Here is a 20,926-nt window from a genome sequence, read left to right as displayed (position 1 = left end):
TAGGACCGTGCAAAAATTTAACTGGATGTAGAGAATGCTCCACTGAACAATCTGAAGGTAGGGAGATAACAGGAATAAAATCACATTGTTGTGGGTTTTTTAGTTATATTAGTTGACTGCAAATATCATCACTGACACAATGAATGCACAATTTGTAGTGTGTCTTAGAGAATTTGCTGAAACTATATATGACGGTAGTATCTGTTCCCGAAAGAACAGTTACCGTGGATGACCATGCAGCTTTGCTAGAAATGAAATGATAATTAAATGGACACCCTAGCTGCAAACAGGCGTTGATGAACTTCATTGGGGACATGTTGAAAATGTGTGCCCCGACCGGGACTCGAACCCGGGATCTCCTGCTTACATGGCAGACGCTCTATCCATCTGAGCCACCGCAGGCACAGAGGATAGTGCGTTTCAACGCCTGTTTGCAGCTAGGGTGTCCATTTAATTATCATTTCATTTGCTGAAACTGACGGCCATCAACCTCTATACAAGCATGGCATCGGCGAACAAGATTCTAACACACTCTGACAAATATCCGTGATGTGTTTTGAATCACATCACAGGCAGCTACAATTCTAGCAACTAATTCGATCTCCGTACACACTGTTGTCTCATACACAAGTAACTTTAGATATCTCCATAGGAAATAATCAAGGGGAAATAATCAGGTGACTTCATAGGCCATGGAATAGGACCTCCCCTTCCAATCCGGCGACCACGAAATACCGTACCGGTACTGCTTCATCACATTGTGCTGTAGTTCTCTGAACAGCACTGAGTATGAATGGGCCTGTCGTTGATTCATAGTACGTTCTGTCATGGGCCAATGTAAATACCATGAGCACCCTTACGGACAAGAAAGAGGAAACACAACCTGCATCATGACTGCCTGGTAATCAGGCCTGTCTCTTTGTTTCATTGCGGGAAATAAAGAATGTATATGTAAATAAACAGCACTGTAAGTATAAGTTTGTTCACGTTGTTGTGGTATCAGACGTCAAATGTTGCGTATTGAAACTCGACGAGAACTTTCCAAATGATTTATTTGTTTCCACTACAGTGCTCCATTCACCTCAGTCTGCGTCACAGGGCGCCGCAATGCTGAGGAAGCACCCCAGCGGCCTGTGCAACGGAACGTTGAGTTGTGCCGACCTTGTACGCCAGCTGCAGAGTTCCGATTACGCCAGGATGGCTGCACCAGCAGCCGACTCAGTGGCCACTGTCCACGAAGACACTGCGCTGCTCCATTGGGCGCCATAGGCTGGCCCATATGCTGCCTCTTCCTTGCTGACATAACAGAGAACGTGGCGGCAACAACCACCCGTGATCCGGCGTCCAAATCTGCGGCCCTCGCCTCGGAAGTCTCCAGCATCTGTCGGGAGCTGAGACGACTGCCCGCAGTAGCGAGCCGAAGAGTGGCCCGCCACTTGCTGGCTGTGGACCCGGCATCGGCCTCAGAGGGTCGAACCAACAACCCGCCAAGGACTGGGACGCTGTCGCCCCAGCTGTTGCTGCATGTAGCCCGGCGGTGTGACGCACCCCGCCATGCAGGAGAGCTGCCACACTTGACTGAATATCGTTAGAAAACAGCACCTATTTATACTCAGCTGTGCGCCTCTGTTTTGCCAAGCACGTCGCTTCGTGTCGCATATGCATAACACTTAGGTTGACCAGTGGCCCTCTTCTGCCTGTGACTTGCGCCATTGAAACTGCTGTGTGCGCCCCCTCTGGCAGTTCTACGCCCCTGTGGCCTCTGTTTGCCTTCGCAACAACTGGCCTGCGTAACTTACTATAATCTGGCACGCACCTATCTGTAACTCGTGCTCCGAATATCGCACAAAACTAACTTTCCCTATCCTGAACGGTGGTGCTGCTACACCATGTTAGTTGTAAAAAACTGGAAAACAGTAATACTAGACAAAGCTGTAGACAAGTTTACTTCCATGTCTCCTTAAAATGGCTTCTCCGATCCCACGCTGCCTACCTCGAATTTCTCAGTGGAGCATTTTCTATGTCCTGTTACATTTTTGCTTGCTCTTACGGAAACACACTGTATATATGATTAAGGCGATGATGGGCAGTGATCTTTTCACTAGTTGGGGATCAGTAGACCCTCTCCCCCTCCAGAACGAAAGGCATCCAGGCAAACAATTACAGACATGTTATAGTTTTTAAGCATCAACGTACCGTTTCCTGACATTTTGTGATAACAAATCGCACCAAAACCTTTAATGCGTCAAAGATATGAAAATATATATTCATAGTTCTGATTAGCTCTGTAAGCCGTAATCCAATATGGCATCTTCTTCGCTCAGCCTATGACGTAGAAAGTGGTCTTGCATCGTACTGGTTCACTATGCGTAATATGTTGCCGAAACCGAACGGCACTTAACTAATTTTCCACGTGTGTCAAATCTTCGAAGGTTGAAACTCGACACCTCCCGTTCCACTTCCACGTTAGATCTCACGCCACATGAGATTGTCTGAAATGTGTTTTCAAGTGGTTGATGATGATGATGACGATGATGATCGTATGGCATTGTTGGCCGGGAGGCCCCATGCGAGGGAGTTCGGCCACCGTATTGCAAGTCCTCTTTAGTTGACGCCACATCGGCGACTTGCGAGTCAATGGTGGTGGTCCGACTGGCAGTCGACGTAAATGACGAATTTTGGTTTGCGGAGCTATGAACTCAGAGAGTTGCTCAAGCAAAAGCCAGTTGGGGTAGCCTCAGAGATGGTATCGTAAAGTGCGAAGTCGAGCTGCCGAAATCCATGTGTAGTGACCGATGTGTGGTACACGAGTCAAATTATGCAACGTATAGCACCGCTATTTCTGAGAATGTACGTTTGGAGCACAGCATTGTATGGTAGTGAAACATGGACTGTGGGAAAACCGGAACAGAAAGAGAATTGAAGCATTTGAGATGAGGTGCTACAGGCGAATGTTGAAAATTAGGTGGACCGGTAGGATAAGGAATGAGGAGGTTCAGCGCAGAATAAGAGAGGAAAGGAATATGTGGGAAACACTGACATGGAGAAGGGCCAGGATGGTAGGACATCTATGAAGACATCAGGGAATGACTTCCATGGCACTAGAGGGAGCTGTAGAGGGCAAAAGCTGTAGAGGAAGACAGAGATTGGAATACATCCTGCAAAAAGTTGAGGACGTAGGTTGCAAGTGCTACTCTGAGATGAAGAGGGTGGCACAGGCGAGGAATTTGTGACGGGCCAGATCAAATCAGTCAGAAGACTGATGATCTAAAAAAAAAAAAAAAAAAAAAAAGCACCGGTAATCAAGTTCCGGATCAAAGGATCAAATGTCGGCACAGCTACACTCATCGGCTCTTCTTAATAAGGCTTGCCAACATCACTTTTGACCAGCGAAACAATGCTAAAATGTTATTATGTTATTAATACGTGATCATCGAAAGCTGCAGTACGCAGCTGCACGCACGGAGATCGGGGTGGGTCGCCTCAATTTTTTATTAATTGCTGAACAACAAAAACTAATGTGTAGATAAATAAACTACCCTGAACGAACCTAATTTTTATACAGAAGCTTGATAAGAAAAAACGCTTTCAAAAATAATAGAGTATTTAGAAGAATATTGTGCTCATTGGCACATCATTTGAAGTCGTAAGATGTAATCGGTGGAAAGCAGAGCGAGCGATGTGCGGCAGCTAAAACGCTGAGCGGGTTGAGGAGGGGGAGGGGGGGGGGGAGAGGGCGGGTCGCCACAGCGGCATCGGCAGCATCACAACAGAACCGGAGAGAGACCGGAGAAGGGTTGGACGTGAGAGCGCATACAGAAAATGATGTGAGAGTGCTGTACAGACATTGAGACAACATTCTGAAATATAGACTATTGAATAAGGAAATTATTAAATCAGCTTAATTTTTACGAAGTGATGAACAAAGCGAAGCAATGTGATACAATCAATGGTAAGGGTGTCAAAACAACGAATTGTAAATAGTAAGTGATAACTCAAAAGTTGTAATTGTAGGTCTTCTGTTTCGTTTAATTACTTTCAACGAAATAACTTCAAAGGAAGATCTAAGTACTCAAGCTGAGTTCACCAACTTCTTAAACTTAGCCCACAGCAGATTATACGCGTATTTACCTGAGTAATTGTGATTTGCAGCGATCAGAAGTAAAAGTCAACATGTAACAGACTCTTTCAATAGCATTATATAGCCGGCCGGAGTGGCCGAGCGGTTCTAGGCGCTACAGTCTAGAACTGCACGACCGCTACAGTCTCAGGTTTGAATCCTGCCTCGGGCATGGATGTGTGTGATCCTTAGGTTAGTTAGGTTTAAGCAGTTCTAAGTTCTAGGGGACTGATACCTCAGAAGTTACGTCCCATAGTGCTCAGGGCCATTTGAACCATTTTGAGCATTATATAACAGATGTCAGGACAAATAAAAACTTTTTATATTATCTGTGGCTTCACATGCTGGATTTTAAAAGACGGAAAGAGTATGAACAGTTTACAATGAAAGGGCACATTATATGTGGCGTCCCATGCCAGGATAACTGAAAGCTACATTATAACGAAGCAATGTAACAGCTGGAAAAAACGTGGTTCGGAAGTAACGCAACTGAAAGTTTAACAGCTGTCCCTTCCGGCAAACATCGTATGCAGCAACCCAAAAGCTCATATCAGACGAAACCACTTAAAACCAGTCACATGTGCACATATCAAGAAGCAACGAACGTCTATACTATTAGAAATAACTCATCAAGTACGTACGAACATACTTGCAAATTGTATTAAGCTTTTCATACTAAGCGAATCTGGATAGTAAACTTCAAACCTGAAACGCACAACATGCCTCCATACCACAGAGTCCACAACTTACCTCCTGCCCCATCGAGGGCTGCTGACAAACTCGCGGATTCTGCAAACTCCGAGCTCTACCAAGAATGTTCACACATTGAGGCACTCAGACCACCAAACTCATGAGCATGCAAGATCACTCCATGAGTAACATAACTGCATAAAAGTTTCTCAGTTTATCCACGAGTCCCTAGAAAGTAGTACAGGTGATGTACAGTATAATGGGTCATGCTTTCAGACAAGAGACTGCAGAAGTTATGTTAACCCTTTCCTGGATTACGTAAATGAATTGGTGCGTCGGATTTCCTCCAATCTCTTTTCTATGAATCTCTCATCAGCGTTCTCCTTTGATGAAGTTCTTGTAGCGCATTGGATTTTTTAGAACTTGAAAGCAGGCGATCAGTGATAATTGAAAGTGCAAGTAGCTAACCCACTATAAACAATTACTGGGATGCACTTGCAGAGTTTTTATTATCGACCATGGTCAAGCTTGGCAATGAAGTAGTCGAAACAGTTTAGCTAAAGTTAATTTAACTCTGTGCGAGCAGGTCTCGGAACACCCCAACGAAACTGACCGACTGCTATGTTATCCTCAGCCCATAGGCATCACTGGATATGAATGTGGAGGGCCACGTGATCAGCATACCGCTTTCTTGGCAGGTGTAATTTTTAGTGACAGGAACCGCTACTTCTCAAGCAAGTAGCTACTCAATTTGTCTTACAAGGTCTGAGTGCACCGCGCTTCCCAACAGAGCTCGGCGGACAGCACTGTCACCCATCCAAGCGCTAGCCAAGCCCGACCGTGCTTAACTTTGACCTAACGTAAATCAGTGTTATCAACGCGGGAAGGTCGTTGGCAGTCGAAACAATTAGTCGCAAAAATTACTAAAAACCCAGAGTATGGTTAAGGCAACTAGATACAGATTACATCCCATTGCCGAGTGGCGAAATCGATGTACGTAAATCATTGACAGTTTATCAATATTCACTTGTTTAATGTTTTAACTGGTTTACAGCTTAGTTGTTTTGTCGTATTAAAGCTCTGAACACGAGGCCTCCTCCTAGTATATGATGTGCCCAACATGCACTTTAATATTTAATTAATAAGATTCGGGGTGTTAAACGTGAATATCTGCGGTTCCCATATGTATCGACAACCAAACAAGACTCCTTCTCATGGCTTACTTTCTCTTCTCATTCTAATGACTCACTACTGTGCCATATGGGGCATTCATTACCGATGCCTTGTTGCTGTTTCATTCTGGAGTACTGGCAAATGAAGTGAATTACTTCTACTATCTACAGATATATGCCAATGAAATGTAAAATTTAGAATATAAAATGGTCTTGGATATAAGAGGAACCTAACATGCACATTCTCGTTGGTCAATTCAAGCTGCCACTAAAAGCACACCTCTGGAAAGTAATGTCCCCATTAGCAGGACACCTCTGGAAAGCAGTGTAACCACTAGGAGCACACCTGCGAAGAGAACTGGCCCCACTAGGAGCACACCTCTGGAAAGCAGTGTCCCCACTAAGAGCACAACTCCAGAAAGCTGTGTCCCTACAAGGAGCATGCTTCCAGAAAGCAGTGACACCACTGGGAGCACACCTCTGAAAAGCAGTGTTCCTACGAGGAGCATGCCTCCAGAAAGCAGTAACCCACTAGGAGCACACCTCCAGAAAGCTATGTCCCCACTAGGAGCACGTTTCCAGAAAGCAATGTTCCCACTAGGAGCACACCTCCAGAAAGCAGTGACCCCACTAGGATCACACTTCTGAAAAGCAGTGATACCACTAGTAGCACACCTCCAGAAAGCACTGTCCCCACTAGGGTCACACCTCTGAAGAGCAGTGTCCCTACGAGGAGCATGCCTCCAGAAAGCAGAGACCCCACTAGGAGCACACCTCCTGAAACCAGTGACCCCACTAGGAGCACACCACTGGAACGCAGTGGCCCCACTAGAAACACACCTCCAGAAAGCAGTGTCCCCACTAGAAGCATACCTCAGGAAAGCAGTGTTCCCACTAGGACCACACCTCTGGATAGCAGTGTTCCCATTAGGAGCACACTCTGGAAAGCAGTGTCCCCACTAGGAACACACCTCCAGAAAGCAGTGTCCCCTTTAGGAGCACACCTCCAGAAAGCAGTATCCCCACTAGAAGCATACCTCAGGCAAGCAGTGTTCCCACTAGGACTACACCTCTGGATAGCAGTGTTCCCACTAGGAGCACAATCTGGAAAGCAGTGTCCCCACTAGGAACACACCTCCAGAAAGCAGTGTCCCCTTTAGGAGCACACCTCCAGAAAGCAGTTTCCCCTGTGGGAGCATGCCTCTGGAAATCAGTGGGCTCACTAGGAGAACACCTCTGGAAAGGAATGGCGCCACTAGGACCACACCTCCAGAAAGCAGTCTTCCCACTAGTAACACACCTCCAGAAAGCAGTGTCCCTACGAGGAGCTTGCCTATTGAAAGCAGTGATACCACTAGAAGCACACCTCTGGAAAGCAGTGTCCACACTAAGAGCACAACTCCAGAAAGCAGTGTCCTTCGAGGAGCATGCCTCCAAAAAGCAGTGACACCACTAGGAGCACACCTCCAGAAAGTAGTGTTCCTACTAGGAGTGCACCTCCAGAAAGCAGTGTCCCCACTAGGAGCACACCTCCAGAAAGCTGTGTCCCCACTAGGAGCACACATCCAGAAAGCAGTGACCCCACTAGGAGCACACATCTGAAAAGCAGTGTTCCCACTAGTAGCTCACCTCCAGAAAGCACTGTCCCCACTAGGCTCACACCTCTGAAAAGAAGTGTCCTTACGAGGAGCATGCCTCCAGAAAGCAGTGACCCCACTAGGAGCACACCTCCAGAAAGCAGTGTCCCCACTAGGAGCACACCTCCAGAAAGCACTATCTCCACTAGGCGCACACCTCTGGAAAGCAGTGTCCTTCGAGGAGCATGCCTCCAAAAAGCAGTGACACCACTAGGAGCACACCTCCAGAAAGTAGTGTTCCTACTAGGAGCGCACCTCCAGAAAGCAGTGTCCCCACTAGGAGCACACCTCCAGAAAGCTATAACCCCACTAGGAGCACACCTCTAAAAAGCAGTGAACCCACAAGTAGCACACCTCCAGAAAGCAATGTCCCCACTAGGATCACACCTCTGAAAAGCAGTGTCCCTACGAGGAGCATGCCTCCAGAAAGGAGTGACCCCACTAGGAGCAAACTTCCAGAAAGAAGTGACACCACTAGGAGCTCACCTCCAGAAAGCAGTGTCCCCACTACGAGCACACCTCCAGAAAGCAGTGACCCCACTAGGAGCACACCTCTGAAAAGCAGTGTTCCCACAAGTGCTCACATCCAGAAAGCAGTGTCCCCTCCAGGAGCACACTTAATGAAAGCAGTGACCCCACTAGGAGCACACCTCTGGCAAGCAGTGGCCCCACTAGGAACACACCTCCAGAAAGCTGTGTCCCCACTAGAAGCACACCTCTGGAAAGCTGTTCCCACTAGGACCACACCTCAGGTAAGCAGTGTTTCCAATAGGAGCACACTCTGGAAATCAGTTTCCCCACTAGGAGCACACCTCCAGAAAGCATTGTCCCTTTTAGGAGAACACCTCCAGAAAGCAGTTTCACCAGCAGGAGCATACCTCTGGAAATCAGTGGCCTCACTAGGAGCACACCTCTGTTAAGCAATGGCCCCACTACGAGCACACCTCCAGAAAGCAGTGACCCCACTAGGACCACACCTCTAAAAAGCAGTATTCCCAGTAGTAGCACACCTCCAGAAAGCAGTGTCCCTACGAGGAGCATGCCCCCAGAAAACAGTGATCCCACTAGGAGCACACCTCCAGAAAGCAGTGTCCCCAATAGGAGCACACCTCCAGAAAGCTGTGTCCCCACTAGGAGCACACATCCAGAAAGCAGTGACCACACTAGGAGCACACATCTGAAAAGCAGTGTTCCCACTAGTAGCTCACCTCCACAAAGCACTGTCCCCACTAGGATCACACCTCTGAAAAAAAGTGTGTTTACAAGGAGCATGCCTCCAGAAAGCAGTGACTCCGCTAGGAGCACACCTCCAGAAAGCAGTGTCCCCTTTAGGAGCACACCTCCAGAAAGCAGTATCCCCACTAGAAGCATACCTCAGGCAAGCAGTGTTCCCACTAGGACTACACCTCTGGATAGCAGTGTTCCCACTAGGAGCACAATCTGGAAAGCAGTGTCCCCACTAGGAACACACCTCCAGAAAGCAGTGTCCCCTTTAGGAGCACACCTCCAGAAAGCAGTTTCCCCTGTGGGAGCATACCTCTGGAAATCAGTGGGCCCACTAGGAGAACACCTCTGGAACGGAATGGCCCCACTAGGACCACACCTCCAGAAAGCAGTCTTCCCACTAGTAACACACCTCCAGAAAGCAGTGTCCCTACGAGGAGCTTACCTATTGAAAGCAGTGATCCCACTAGAAGCACACCTCTGGAAAGCAGTGTCCACACTAAGAGCACAACTCCAGAAAGCAGTGTCCTTCGAGGAGCATGCCTCCAAAAAGCAGTGACACCACTAGGAGCAAACCTCCAGAAAGTAGTGTTCCTACTAGGAGTGCACCTCCAGAAAGCAGTGTCCCCACTAGGAGCACACCTCCAGAAAGCTGTGTCCCCACTAGGAGCACACATCCAGAAAGCAGTGACCCCACTAGGAGCACACATCTGAAAAGCAGTGTTCCCACTAGTAGCTCACCTCCAGAAAGCACTGTCCCCACTAGGATCACACCTCTGAAAAGAAGTGTCCTTACGAGGAGCATGCCTCCAGAAAGCAGTGACCCCACTAGGAGCACACCTCCAGAAAGCATTGTCCCTTTTAGGAGAACACCTCCAGAAAGCAGTTTCACCAGCAGGAGCATACCTCTGGAAATCAGTGGCCTCACTAGGAGCACACCTCTGTTAAGCAATGGCCCCACTACGAGCACACCTCCAGAAAGCAGTGACCCCACTAGGACCACACCTCTAAAAAGCAGTATTCCCAGTAGTAGCACACCTCCAGAAAGCAGTGTCCCTACGAGGAGCATGCCCCCAGAAAACAGTGATCCCACTAGGAGCACACCTCCAGAAAGCAGTGTCCCCAATAGGAGCACACCTCCAGAAAGCTGTGTCCCCACTAGGAGCACACATCCAGAAAGCAGTGACCACACTAGGAGCACACATCTGAAAAGCAGTGTTCCCACTAGTAGCTCACCTCCACAAAGCACTGTCCCCACTAGGATCACACCTCTGAAAAAAAGTGTGTTTACAAGGAGCATGCCTCCAGAAAGCAGTGACTCCGCTAGGAGCACACCTCCAGAAAGCAGTGTCCCCTTTAGGAGCACACCTCCAGAAAGCAGTATCCCCACTAGAAGCATACCTCAGGCAAGCAGTGTTCCCACTAGGACTACACCTCTGGATAGCAGTGTTCCCACTAGGAGCACAATCTGGAAAGCAGTGTCCCCACTAGGAACACACCTCCAGAAAGCAGTGTCCCCTTTAGGAGCACACCTCCAGAAAGCAGTTTCCCCTGTGGGAGCATACCTCTGGAAATCAGTGGGCCCACTAGGAGAACACCTCTGGAACGGAATGGCCCCACTAGGACCACACCTCCAGAAAGCAGTCTTCCCACTAGTAACACACCTCCAGAAAGCAGTGTCCCTACGAGGAGCTTACCTATTGAAAGCAGTGATCCCACTAGAAGCACACCTCTGGAAAGCAGTGTCCACACTAAGAGCACAACTCCAGAAAGCAGTGTCCTTCGAGGAGCATGCCTCCAAAAAGCAGTGACACCACTAGGAGCACACCTCCAGAAAGTAGTGTTCCTACTAGGAGTGCACCTCCAGAAAGCAGTGTCCCCACTAGGAGCACACCTCCAGAAAGCTGTGTCCCCACTAGGAGCACACATCCAGAAAGCAGTGACCCCACTAGGAGCACACATCTGAAAAGCAGTGTTCCCACTAGTAGCTCACCTCCAGAAAGCACTGTCCCCACTAGGATCACACCTCTGAAAAGAAGTGTCCTTACGAGGAGCATGCCTCCAGAAAGCAGTGACCCCACTAGGAGCACACCTCCAGAAAGCAGTGTCCCCACTAGGAGCACAGCTCCAGAGAGCAATGTTCCCACTAGGAGCACACCTCCAAAAAGCAGTGACACCACTAGGAGCAAACCTCAACTTTAGGAGCACACCTCCAGAAAGCAGTGTCCCCACTAGGAGCACACCTTCAGAAAGCACTATCTCCACTAGGCGCACACCTCTGGAAAGCAGTGTCCTTCGAGGAGCATGCCTCCAAAAAGCAGTGACACCACTAGGAGCACACCTCCAGAAAGTAGTGTTCCTACTAGGAGCGCACCTCCAGAAAGCAGTGTCCCCACTAGGAGCACACCTCCAGAAAGCTATAACCCCACTAGGAGCACACCTCTAAAAAGCAGTGATCCCACAAGTAGCACACCTCCAGAAAGCAATGTCCCCACTAGGATCACACCTCTGAAAAGCAGTGTCCCTACGAGGAGCATGCCTCCAGAAAGGAGTGACCCCACTAGGAGCAAACTTCCAGAAAGAAGTGACACCACTAGGAGCTCACCTCCAGAAAGCAGTGTCCCCACTACGAGCACACCTCCAGAAAGCAGTGACCCCACTAGGAGCACACCTCTGAAAAGCAGTGTTCCCACAAGTGCTCACATCCAGAAAGCAGTGTCCCCTCCAGGAGCACACTTAATGAAAGCAGTGACCCCACTAGGAGCACACCTCTGGGAAGCAGTGGCCCCACTAGGAACACACCTCCAGAAAGCTGTGTCCCCACTAGAAGCACACCTCTGGAAAGCTGTTCCCACTAGGACCACACCTCAGGTAAGCAGTGTTTCCAATAGGAGCACACTTTGGAAATCAGTTTCCCCACTAGGAGCACACCTCCAGAAAGCATTGTCCCTTTTAGGAGAACACCTCCAGAAAGCAGTTTCACCAGCAGGAGCATACCTCTGGAAATCAGTGGCCTCACTAGGAGCACACCTCTGTTAAGCAATGGCCCCACTACGAGCACACCTCCAGAAAGCAGTGACCCCACTAGGACCACACCTCTAAAAAGCAGTATTCCCAGTAGTAGCACACCTCCAGAAAGCAGTGTCCCTACGAGGACCATGCCCCCAGAAAACAGTGATCCCACTAGGAGCACACCTCCAGAAAGCAGTGTCCCCAATAGGAGCACACCTCCAGAAAGCTGTGTCCCCACTAGGAGCACACATCCAGAAAGCAGTGACCACACTAGGAGCACACATCTGAAAAGCAGTGTTCCCACTAGTAGCTCACCTCCACAAAGCACTGTCCCCACTAGGATCACACCTCTGAAAAAAAGTGTGTTTACGAGGAGCATGCCTCCAGAAAGCAGTGACCCCGCTAGGAGCACACCTCCAGAAAGCAGTGTCCCCACTAGGAGCACAGCTCCAGAGAGCAATGTTCGCACTAGGAGCACACCTCCAAAAAGCGGTGACACCACTAGGAGCAAACCTCAACTTAAGGAGCACAGCTCCAGAAAGCAGTGTCCCCACTAGGAGCACACCTCCAGAAAGCAGTGACCACACTAGGAGCACACATTTGAAAAGCAGTGTTCCCACTAGTAGCTCACTTCCAGAAAGCACTGTCCCCACTAGGATCACACCTCTGAAAAGCAGTGTCCTTACGAGGAGCACGCCTCCAGAAAGCAGTGACCCCACTAGGAGCACACCTCCAGAAAGCAGTGACCCCACTAGGAGCACACCTCTGGGAAGCAGTGGCCCCACTACGAACACACCTCCAGAAAGCAGTGTCCCCACTAGAAGCGCACTTCTGGAAAGCAGTGTTCCCACTAGGAACACACCTCTGAAAAGCAGAGTTCCCACTAGGAGCACACACTGGAAAGAAGTGTCCCCACTAGGAGCACACCTCCAGAAAGCAGCGTCCCCACTAGGAGCACACTTCCAGAAAGCAATGTTCCCACTAGGAGCACACCTCCAGCAGGCAGTGACACCACTAGGAGTAAACTTCTGAAAAGCAGTGTTCCCATGGGAGCACACTCTGGAAAGAAGTGTCCCCACTAGGAGCACAAATCCAGAAAGCAGTGTCCCCTTCAGGAGCATACCGCCAGAAAGCAGTGTACCCAATAGGAACACACCTCCAGAAAGATGTGTCCCCACTAGGAGCACACCTCATAAAAGCAGTGTTACCATTAGTAGCATACCTCTTGAAAGCACTGTCCCCACTAGGATCACACCACTGAAAAGCAGTTTGCCTACAAGCAGCATGCCTCCAGAAAGCAGTGACCCCACTAGGAGCACACCTCCAGAAAGCAGTGACCCCACTAGTAGCACATCTCTGGGAAGCAGTGGCCCCACTACAAACACACCTCCAGAAAGCAATGTTCCCACTAGAAGCACACTTCTGGAAAACAGTGTTCCCACTAGGACCACACCTCTGTAAAGTAGTGTTCCCATTAGGAGCACACACTGGAAAGTAGTGTCCCCACTAGGAGCACACCTCCTGAAAGCAGCGTCCAGTTTAGGAGCACACCTCCAGAAAGCAGTGTCCCCACTAGGAGCACACCTCCAGAAAGCACTGTCCCCACTAGGCGCACACCTCTGGAAAGCAACGGCCCGACTAGGAGGACACCTCCAAAAGGCAGTGTCCCCACTAGGAGCACACCTCTGAAAAGCAGTGTTCCCACTAGTAACACACCTCCAGAAAGCACTGTCCCCACTAAGATCACACCTCTGAAAAGCAGTGTCCCTATTAGGAGCATGCCTATAGAAAGCAGTGACCCCTCTAGGAGCTCACCTCCAGAAAGCAGTGTTCCACTAGGAGCACACTTCCAGAAAGCAATGTTGCCACTGGGAGCACACCTCCAGAAAGCAGTGACCACACTAGGACCACACCTCTAAAAAGCAGTATTCCCAATAGGAGCACACCTCCAGAAAGCAGTGTCCCTACGAGGAGCATGCCTCCAGAAAACAGTGATCCAACTAGGAGCACACCTCCGGAAAGCAGTGTCCCCAATAGTAGCACACCTCCAGAAAGCAGTATCCCCACTAGGAGCACACCTCCAGAAAGCACTGTCCCCACTAAGATCACACCTCTGAAAAGCAGTGTCCCTACGAAGAGCATTACTATAGAAAGCAGTGACCCCACTAGGAGTTCACCTCCAGAAACCAGTGTCCCCACTAGGAGCACACCTCCAGAAAGCAGTGACGCCCCTAGGAGCACACCTCTGGAAAGCAGTGGCCCCACTAGGAACACACCTCCAGAAAGCTGTGTCCCCACTAGAAGCACACCTCTGGAAAGTTGTTCCCACTAGAACCACACCTCTGCAAAGCAGTGTCCCCACTAAGAGCAAGACTCCAGAAAGCAGTGTTCCTACGATTAGCACACCTCCAGAAAGCAGTTTCCCCAGTAGGAGCATACCTCTGGAAATAAGTGGCCTCACTAGGAGCACACCTATGGAAAGCAATGGCCCCACTAGGAGCACATCTCCAGAAAGCAAAGGCCCCACTAAGAGCACACCTCCGGAAAGCAGTGACCCCACTAGGATCACACCTCTGACCTGCAGTATCCCTACGAGGAGCAAGCCTCCAGAAAGCAGTGACCCCATGGGAGCACACCTCCTGAAAGCAGCGTCCAGTTTAGGAGCACACCTCCAGAAAGCTGTGTCCCCTTTAGGAGCACACCTCCTTAAAGCAGTTTCCCCAGTAGGAGCATACCTCTGGAAATCAGTGACCCCACTTGGAGCACACCTCTATAATGCAGTGGCCCCACTAGGAGCACACCTCCAGAAAAGAGTGTCACCACCAGGGGAACCCCTCCAGGAAGCACTGCCCCCACTAGGCGCACACCTCTGGATAGCAATGGGCCCACTAAGAGCACACCTCCAGAAAGCAGTGTCCCCTTTAAGAGCACACTTCCAGAAAGCAGTTTCCCCAGTAGGAGCATACTTCTGGAAATCAGTGGCTCACTAGGAGCACACCTCTGGAAAGCAATGGCCCTACTAGGAGCACCCTTCCAGAAGTAGTGTCCCCAATAGGAGCACACCTCCAGGAAGCACTGTCCCCACTAAGCGCTCACCTCTGGAAAGCAACGGCTCCACTAGGAGCACACCTCCAGAAAGCAAAGTCCCCACTAGGAGAACAATTCCAGAAAGCAATGTTCCCACTAGGAGCACACCTCCAGAAAGCAGTGACACCACTAGGAGCAAACCTCTGAAAAGCATTGTTCCAATAGGAGCACACTCTGGAAAGAAGTGTCCCCACTAGGAGCACAAATCCAGAAAGCAGTGTCCCCTTTAGGAGCACACCTCCAGAAAGCAGTGTAGCAAATAGGAACACACCTCCAGAAAGAAGTGTCCCCACTTGGAGCACACCTCAGAAAAGCAGTGGTACCATTAGTAGCATACCTTCTGAACGCACTGTCCCCACTAGGATCACAACTCTGAAAAGCAGTGTGCATACAAGTAGCATGACTCCAGAAAGTGGTGACCCCACTAGGAGCACACCTCCAGAAAGCAGTGACCCCACTAGGAGCACACCTCTGGGAAGCAGTGGCCCCACTTGGAACACACCTCCAGAAAGCAGTGTCCCCACTAGAAGCACACTTCTGGAAAGCAGTGTTCCCACTAGGACCACACCTCTGGAAAGCAGTGTTCCCACTAGGAGCACTCACTGGAAAGAAGTGTCCCCACTAGGAGCACACCTCCAGAAAGCAGCGTCCACTTTAGGAGCACACCTCCAGAAAGCACTGTCCCCACTAAGATCACACCTCTGAAAAGCAGTGTCCCTATGAGGTGCATGCCTATAGAAAGCAGTAACCCCACTAGGAGCTCACCGCCAGAAAGCAGTGTCCCCACGAGGAGCACACTTCCAGAAAGCAATGTTGTCACTGGGAGCACACCTCCAGAAAGCAGTGACCCCACTAGGAGCACACCTCTGAAAAGCAGTGTTCCCACAAGTACACACATCCAGAAAGCAGTGTCCCCTCTAGGAGCACACTTCCAGTAAGCAGTGACCCCACTAAGAGCACACCTCTGTTAAGCAATGGCCCCACTAGCAGCACACCTCCAGAAAGCAGTGACCCCACTAGGACCACACCTCTAAAAAGCAGTATTCCCAGTAGTAGCACACCTCCAGAAAGCAGTGTCCCTACGAGGAGCATGCCTCCAGAAAACAGTGACCCCACTAGGAGCACACCTCCAGAAAGCAGTGTCCCCAATAGGAGTACACCTCCAGACAGCTGTGTCCCCACTAGGAGCACACATCCAGAAAGCAGTGACCCCACTAGGACCACACATCTGAAAAGCAGTGTTCCCACTAGTAGCTCACCAGCAGAAAGCACTTTCACCACTAGGAACACACCTCTGAAAAGCAGTGTCCTTACGAGGAGCATGCCTCCAGAAAGCAGTGACCCCACTAGGAGCACACCTCCAGAAAGCAGTGTCCCCACTAAGAGCACAGCTCCAGAGAGCAATGTTCCCACTAGGAGCACACCTCCAAAAAGCAGTGACACCACTAGGAGCAAACCTCAACTTTAGGAGCACACCTCCAGAAAGCAGTGTCCCCACTAGGAGCAGACCTCCAGAAAGCACTGTCCCCACTAGGCACACACCTCTGGAAAGCAACGGCCCGACTAGGAGCACACCTACTAACAGCAGTGTCCCCTTTAAGAGCACACCTCCAGAAACCAGTTTCCCCAGTTGGAGTATACCTCTGGAAATCTGTGGCCTTACTAGGAGCACACATCTGGAAAGCAATGGCCACACTAGGAGCAAACCTTCAGAAAGCAGTGACCCCACTAGGACCACACCTCTAAAAAGAAGTGTTCTCACTAGGAGCACACCTCCAGAAAGCAGTGTCCCTACGAGGAGCATGCCTCCAGAAAGCAGTGACCCCACTAGAAGCACACCTCTGGAAAGCAGTGTCCCAACTAAGAGCACAACTCCAGAAAGCAGTGTCCCTACGATTAGCATGCCTCCAGAAAGCAGTGACCCCACTAGGAGCACACCTCCAGAAAGCAGTGTCCCCACTAGGAGCACATCTCCAGAGAGCATTGTCCCCACTAGGAGCACACCTCCAGAAAGCAGTTACCCCACTATGAGCACACCTCTGAAAAGCAGTGTTCCCACTAGTAGCACACCTCCAGAAAGCACTGTCCCCACTGTGATCACACCTCTGAAAAGCAGTGTCCCTACGAGTAGCATGCCTGTAGAAAGCAGTGACCCCACTAGGAGCTCACCTCCAGAAAGCAGTGACCCCACTAGGAGCACACCTCCAGAAAGCAGTCTCCCCACTAGGAGCACACCTCCAGAATGCTGTGTCCCCACTAGGAGCACACCTCCAGAATGCAGTGTCCCCACTAGGAGCACACCTCCAGAAAGCAGTGACCCCACTAGGAGCACACCTCTGAAAAGCAGTGTTCCCACTAGTAGCACACCTCCAGAAAGCACTGTCCCCACTAAGATCACACCTCTGAAATTCAGTGTCCCTACGAGGAGCATGCCTATAGAAAGCAGTGACCCCACTAGGAGCTCACCTCCAGAAAGCAGTGTCCCTATGAGGAGCATGCCTCAGGAAAGCAGTGACCCCACTAGAAGCACACCTCTGGAAAGCAGTGTCCCCACTAAGAGCACACCTCCAGAAAGCAGTGTCCCCACTAGGAGCACACCTCCAGAAAGCAGTGTCCCCACTAGGAGCACACCACCAGGAAGCAGTGACCACACTAGGAGCACACCTCTGAGAAGCAGTTTTCCCACTAGTAGCACACCTCCAGAAAGCAGTGTCCCCACTAAGATCACACCTCTGAAAAGTAGTGTCCCTACGATGAGCATGCCTATAGAAAGCAGTGTCCCCACTAGGAGCTCACCTCCAGTAAGCAGTGTCCCCACTACGAGCACACTTCCATAAAGCAATGTTGCCACTGGGAGCACACCTCCAGAAAGCAGTGACCCCACTTGGTGCACACCTCTGAAAAGCAATGTTCCCACAAGTGCACACATACAGAAAGCAGTGCCCCCTCTAGGAGCACACCTCCAGAAAGCAGTGACCCCACTAGGAGCACACCTCTGGAAAGCAGTGGCCCCACTAGGAACACACCTCCAGAAAGCTGTGTCCCCACTAGAAGCACACCTCTGGAAAGCTGTTCCCACTAGGACCACACCTCTGGAAAGCGGTGTTCCCACTAGTAGCACACTCTGGAAATCAGTTTCCCCACTAGGAGCACACTTCCAGAAAGCCTTGTCACCTTTAGGAGCACACCTCCAGAAAGCAGTTTCCCCAGTAGGAGCATACCTCTGGACATCAGTGGCCTCACTAGGAGCACACCTCTGGAAAGCAATGGCCCCACTAGGTGCACACCTCTAGAAAGCAGTGTCCCCACTAGGAGCACATCTCCAGATAGCAAAGGCCCCACTAGGAGCACACCTCCAGAAAGCAGTGACCCCACTAGGAGCACACCTCTGGAAAGCAGTGGCCCCAATAGGAACACACCTCCAGAAAGCTGTGTCCCCACTAGAAGCATACCTCTGGAAAGCTGTTCCCACTAGGACCACACCTCTGGAAAGCGGTGTTCCCACTAGGAGCACACTCTGGAAATCAGTTTCCCAACTAGGAGCACACTTCCAGAAAGCGTTGTCCCCTTTAGGAGCACACCTCCAGAAAGCAGTTTCCCCAGTAGGAGCATACCTCTGGAAATCAGTGGCCTCACTAGGAGCACACCTCTGGAAAGCAATGGCCCCACTAGGTGCACACCTCCAGAAAGCAGTGTCCCCACTAGGATCACACCTCTGAAATGCAGTGTCCCTACGAGGAGCATGCCTCCAGAAAGCAGTGACCCCATAGGAGCACACCTCCAGAAAGCAGTATCCCCACTTGGAGCACACCTCTATAATTCAGTGGTCCCACTAGGAACACACCTCCAGAAAGCAATGTCCCCACTAGAAGCACACCTCTATAAAGCAGTGTTCCCAATAGGACCACACCTCTGGAAAGCAGTGTTCCCGCTAGGAGCACACTCTGGAAAGCAGTGGCCCCACTAGGAGCACACCTCCATAAAGCTGTGTCCCCTTTAGGAGCACACCTCCAGAAAGCAGTTTCCCCAGTAGGAGCATACCTCTGGAAATCAGTGACCCCACTTGGAGCACACCTCTATAATGCAGTGGCCCCACTAGGAGCACATCTCCAGAAATCAGTGTCCCCACCAGGGGCACACCTCCAGGAAGCACTGCCCCCACTAGGCGCACATCTCTGGATAGCAACGGCCCCACTAAGAGCACACCTCCAGAAAGCAGTGTCCCCTTTAAGAGCACACCTCCAGAAAGCAGTTTCCCCAGTAGGAGCATACCTCTGGAAATCAGTGGCCTCACTAGGAGCACACCTCTGGAAAGCAATGGCCCCACTAGGAGCACACCTCCAGAAGTAGTGTCTCCACTAGGAGCACACCTCCAGGACGCACTGTCCCCACTAGACGCCCACCTCTGGAAAGCAACGGCTCCACTAGGAGCACACCTCCAGAAAGCAGTATCCGCACTAGGAGCACACCTTTGGAAATCAGTGGCCCCACTAAGAGCACATTTCTGGAAAGCAGTGGCCCCACCATCTCTTCATGCAGTATTGTTAGTGGTGCTCCCTGAAAGGTACACTGACGTGACGAAAGTAATAGGATACCTCATAATATCATGTCGGATCTCCTTCTGCCCGGCTAGTTACGGCAACTCGACGTGGTATGGACTCAACATGTCGTCGGAAGTCCCCTAGAGAAATGTTGAGCCATTCTGGCTCTATAGCCGTCCATAACTGCGAAAGTGTCACCGGGGTACTGCGTTCTACAAACTGACCTCTAAATTATGTCCCATAATTGTTCGACGGGATTCATGTTGGGTGACGTGAGTGGCCAAATCACTGTCCAGAATGTTCTTCAAACAAATCGTGAAGAGCTGTGGCTTGGTGACATGTCTTGGAACATGAGGACTAGGAAAAGCAGCAAATGGTCTCCAGGTAGCCGATTCCAGTCAATGGTCGATTCAGTTAGACCATAGGACCAAAACCATTCCGTGTAAACACAGCCCATGTCATTATGGAGCCACCACCAGCTTCCAGAGCGCCTTGTTAACAACTTGGGGTACACGCCACATTCTAAACCTACCATCAGCTGTTACCCACTGAAATCTGGTCTCATCTAACCAGATCACGGTTTTCCAGTTGTCTAGGGTCCATGTGATATGGTGACTAGCCCCGGAGACGCTCTGCAGGCGATGTCGTGCCGTTAGCAAAGGCACTCGCGTTGATCGTCTGCTGCCATAGCCTATTAACGCCAAATTTCGCCGCTCTGCCCTAACAGATATGTTCGTTGTACATCACACATTGATTTCTGCGGATATTTCACGCAGTGTTGCTTGTCATTTAGCACTGACAACTCTACACAAAGGCCGTTACTCTCGCTCGTTAACTGAAGGCCGTCGGCTACTGTGTCGTCCGTGGTGAGTGGTAATGCTTGAAATTTGGTATCTCGGCTCACTCCTTACCCTATGGATCTCGGAATTTTGAATTCCCTGACGACTTCTGAAACGGGAAATCCCGTGCGTCTAGCTCCAACGCCATTCTGCGTTTAGAGTTTGTTAATTCCCGTCGTGCAGCCATAATCACGTCGGAAACTTTTCACGTCAATCACCTGAGTACCAGTGACAGCTCCAACAATGGACTGCCCTTTTATACATTGTGTACGCGATCCTAGCGCCATCTGCATAGATGCATATCGCTACCCCATGACTTTTGTCACCTCAGAGTAAACCTACATTTGAATCACATTTAGGTTTAGAAAAAAACTTTTAACAATTTTGATTGGATTGCACTCTTTGAAAATTTGAAGGTAGAAGCAATAAAAGGCAAGGAATGAAAGATTATTTACAGCTTGTACAGGAACGACACTGCGGAGGTAAGAGTAAAGGACGCGAAAGGAAAGTTGTAATTGATTAGGGACTGAGTTTGACAAGATACTACCGATCAATTTCGACAAAAGTGTAACAAGGGTAATGGTGTGCAATCAGAAGATGAATT

At 50.0% G+C, this 20,926-nt stretch overlaps 3 protein-coding genes and 1 non-coding gene across 4 annotated transcripts; 3 read left to right on the top strand and 1 right to left on the bottom strand.

The window, feature by feature from the left end:
• Positions 1-328: 328 nt before the first annotated feature.
• On the bottom strand, positions 329-403 carry Trnat-ugu (transfer RNA threonine (anticodon UGU)). Its single transcript has one exon. It is a non-coding gene; the product is annotated as a tRNA-Thr (tRNA).
• Positions 404-11,147: 10,744 nt separating this feature from the next.
• On the top strand, positions 11,148-12,887 carry LOC126101398 (uncharacterized). The gene is made up of 2 exons (XM_049912062.1): positions 11,148-11,714; positions 12,243-12,887. Exons 1-2 carry the CDS (start codon positions 11,148-11,150, stop codon positions 12,885-12,887), a joined length of 1,212 nt encoding a protein of 403 aa, XP_049768019.1.
• Positions 12,888-14,329: 1,442 nt separating this feature from the next.
• LOC126101397 (uncharacterized) lies at positions 14,330-14,845 on the top strand. Its single transcript, XM_049912061.1, has one exon. It carries the CDS (start codon positions 14,330-14,332, stop codon positions 14,843-14,845), a length of 516 nt encoding a protein of 171 aa, XP_049768018.1.
• A 1,899-nt stretch (positions 14,846-16,744) lies between these two features.
• Positions 16,745-17,779, top strand: LOC126101396 (polycystic kidney disease protein 1-like 3). The gene has a single exon (XM_049912060.1). The coding sequence runs from the start codon at positions 16,745-16,747 to the stop codon at positions 17,777-17,779; it is 1,035 nt and encodes a 344-aa protein (XP_049768017.1).
• Positions 17,780-20,926: the final 3,147 nt, after the last annotated feature.

This window comes from Schistocerca cancellata, chromosome 9 (genome assembly GCF_023864275.1).
Source record: "Schistocerca cancellata isolate TAMUIC-IGC-003103 chromosome 9, iqSchCanc2.1, whole genome shotgun sequence".
NCBI classification, from domain to species: Eukaryota; Metazoa; Arthropoda; class Insecta; order Orthoptera; family Acrididae; genus Schistocerca; species Schistocerca cancellata.
The sequence above is the reverse complement of the archived record's forward strand: the minus strand, read 5'-3'. Positions and strand labels throughout refer to the sequence as shown.